Source organism: Protobothrops mucrosquamatus, unplaced genomic scaffold (assembly GCF_001527695.2).
Source record: "Protobothrops mucrosquamatus isolate PMUCROS unplaced genomic scaffold, P.Mucros_1.0 scaffold8880, whole genome shotgun sequence".
Classification (NCBI taxonomy): Eukaryota; Metazoa; Chordata; class Lepidosauria; order Squamata; family Viperidae; genus Protobothrops; species Protobothrops mucrosquamatus.
The window spans coordinates 2,388-5,614 of record NW_015394673.1 but is presented as its reverse complement, the minus strand read 5'-3'; the positions used below and the strand labels follow the sequence as shown (position 1 = coordinate 5,614).

Here is a 3,227-nt window from a genome sequence, read left to right as displayed (position 1 = left end):
AAACCAACACAAGTACGGGGAAAAACTTATTATCCAAGTTAGAGTAAAGTCCAATATAAAAAACAAACTTCCAAGGTTGGTTCGTCTGCTTACAAATAAAACTCACAGTTAACTTTAAGTTGCAGCAGTGGCGGCGGCTTCTAGCTTCGCCGAAGCGAAGGCGTCCTGGATCGCGGAGAATCCTCGGGGCTCCGGAGGAATTCTCACCTACATCATCCATATAGGACGACTCGGGAACTCAACTCCTACCCCGGGCAGCTCACCTATCCCCTTATGCCCAGGGGAAAGGTATCAAGCCATTTGACAGCTGATGCTAGCTGTCAAACCGGCTTTTACGCGAAACAGGCGGGAGGCAGCAAACAGCTGCGACCGACGAAGACGCCTGCCACCGGAAGTCCTCTAAATGCTCCTTTTGAATGGCAGTTCTGCCTTAGCAAATTTGCTCTCATCCACAACATGATCGTAAACGTATGGGCAGATCTACCAAGAGGTTTGAATTTTTTGAAGTTAGTGATGATAATAATTTTAGAATACATTTTATGACAATTTTGTTCATAATATAAACAAGTGTAATTTTTTTTCTTTTGTTCCTGGCAACGTCCCAGAAATGTTTATTATTTATTGAAGATATTTCCATTTATATATTGCTTCTACTTTTCATATGGAAAATAGTTCCAACATTATTCTCTAAATATGTAACTTCTTCTGTAAGAAAACACTCATAAAATAATATTTTCCAGCACACTTTGCTAGATACAATTGTTTGTTCAAATTTCATATGTCCACAGAGGTTGCATGTGGACTAGCAGCTTAAAACAAGTTGGTTTATTTATACATTTTTTTATCTTTCAGGCACAATTTTCAGAGGTCAGTTTGATAGCTCATGCTGATGGGAATTATTCTGTAAATGTGCAAGCTTTTCGAAATGGCACTAAAGTTGTCAAGTAAGTTATTTTACTTTTTTGACTTTCAGAATTAAGGTTAGCATAAATACGGTAAATACAAAACATGATCATGAATAACATTCTTTATTAGAAATAGGATTTGTTCAGGGTGCATCCTCATTTTACAGCCAAGGTACATCCAGTTCAATGGATGATGTAATTAAGATGTTTATTCATCTTCTTGATAAATTCATAAGTAGCAGACAGTGAAAACCGCTCAGTATCTAAGATAAAATATCCGAAGAGCATCTCATTTTGTTCTAATTTATGGGAGGTTTAGGCTAACAGATTTATCTACTGTATAGTATATGATCATCCAAGAACTGGCACAACTTGATGGCACAAAACCAATCAATCAGTTAAAGAGTTATTGGTTTTCTCTTCGATGAGCACTAATAGGTCATTGAAGGCCTATTTGAACAGAAGTAGATGTGATATGTGAAACAAAGAGTGATAAAGCAGAAGGACTGAAACATAAAGCAGTTCTAAATTAGTATCCAGTGTTAAAAAAAAATTCAGATATCACAGATGGCAAAAAATTCAGTGTTAATATCTAAGGAGAGAAAATTAGGAAGAGAATAAGCTTTACAACAAACAGGCCTTTAAATTATGACTTTAACTTCACTCTCTATCATTGCATCTTCATTTTTGTTTTACCCTCAGCTAGGGATAAAATTTATCAGTTGCTGGTTTAGTTTTGTTCCATTAGAAGGATAGGTATGTGTTTGCATAGATTAGTGTATCAAAACATTCTGATTTGGATAACCCTCTAATCACCTATAAAATGATAGCCTTCAAAAAAAATGTCTGCATTCCTCTTTTTCAACCAGTATAATGACATTCCTTTCTTTACCAATCTCTATCATCACCAACATAACCAATAACAACAGATGAAGTTCAATAATTGTTTGCTTTCTCTTAGCCTTTTTTCCTTTTCTTTGAGAGGAATTTTTCATTGTACTGAAGTTTATGGCCTCAACAAAATTCAAACATATAGAAAGACACTAATCATCACAACAGAAATTCTAAGAGCCCCCTATTTGGACATTATTCCAGAACCATAAACCTCTACATGCCCTTTGGAATATAGTTCTGTTGGAATATAGTTCTAGTATAGGGGTGTCAAACTGCCGGCCCGCGAGCTAGTTGCATCATACGGAGGCCGTACCCAACCCAGCTCCGGCAATGAAAAAAAGCCGCGATACATTGCGACATGGCATGTGACGTGGCAAGCTTGACACCCGTGTTCTAGTCATAATAACAACTCTTGTCATTTTTTTCCTCTCTGACTCTAACTAAAATCTTGGAGAGATCCTTCAAGGATTCTCAAACTTGCCAATCCATTTTTAATTTATTCCTGGAATAAGAGTTCTATCTTTACAACATCTTAAACATGTTAAGAATACTTTTTGGTAATAACATTCCTATTTTCTTCCAGACCAGAGTCGTACCTACGCAATGGCTTTCATATTACACTATTATGACAACTACAGTACCCTTACCACCCATATCTAATATTTGCACAATATTGGAGGTATCTCCTACACATAGTTCTGTCCCACTTTGAATTATGAAACTAATTTGAAGGCAAACCATTTCCAAAATCTTGTCTAGAAAAATATAAGGACTTGTCTAGGCTGTAATCAGGAGTCAACACTGACTTGAAGATGCATAGACACAAACAAAAAGGTTTCAGTTTAATGTTTTTTCCTCTAGATGTAATTTAAATCAGCCTGTTCTAATTCAGTAGCTCCCATAGCTCTAGTAAGTTTCTAATATATTTGTTTGCTTGCTGTTAAACTCAATTCTCTTTAGGTCATTCAAGCCTGACTTTGTTCTTGTCCGGCAACACTCATTCAGCATGGCTGAAAACGAAGATTTTCGTAACTTAATTATTGGAATGCATTATGCAAGCATCCCAAGTGTTAACTCTCTAGAGTCAATCTACAACTTCTGTGACAAGCCCTGGGTAGTAAGTAACAAATTCTAATTTAATAATAATATATTTCATTGTATACTTGAAGAATAACATTTAAATGCCGAATTGGGGAGGGGAAAGGAAAATGAGTAGCATTTAGCCCAATGTCTGTCCCTGTACACATGCAAAACTTTATTAAAACATTTATATTTGGATTATGTCTCAAAGTCTTACATAACATAAATATATTCCTTGATGCTTTTTAATTACTATGAATATTTAATGCTTAATACTTAAATATTTAATATTCATAATCTTTGCCTCATTTCCTTGTGGCTTTTTTATCACTAAGGTTCTCAAAATTT

At 35.5% G+C, this 3,227-nt stretch overlaps 1 protein-coding gene across 1 annotated transcript in view; it reads left to right on the top strand.

Moving 5' to 3' along the window:
• Nucleotides 1-2,916, top strand: part of LOC107300870 (synapsin-2-like) — a gene marked incomplete at its 3' end in the record, with an annotated part of 7,172 nt that extends 4,256 nt beyond the window's left edge. The window contains exons 3-4 of the mRNA XM_015830155.1: nt 853-944; nt 2,760-2,916. Of these exons, the coding sequence (XP_015685641.1) occupies nt 853-944; nt 2,760-2,916 (249 nt within the window). The remainder of the gene's footprint in view (nt 1-852; nt 945-2,759) is intronic.
• Between the last annotated feature and the right edge of the window lie 311 nt (nt 2,917-3,227).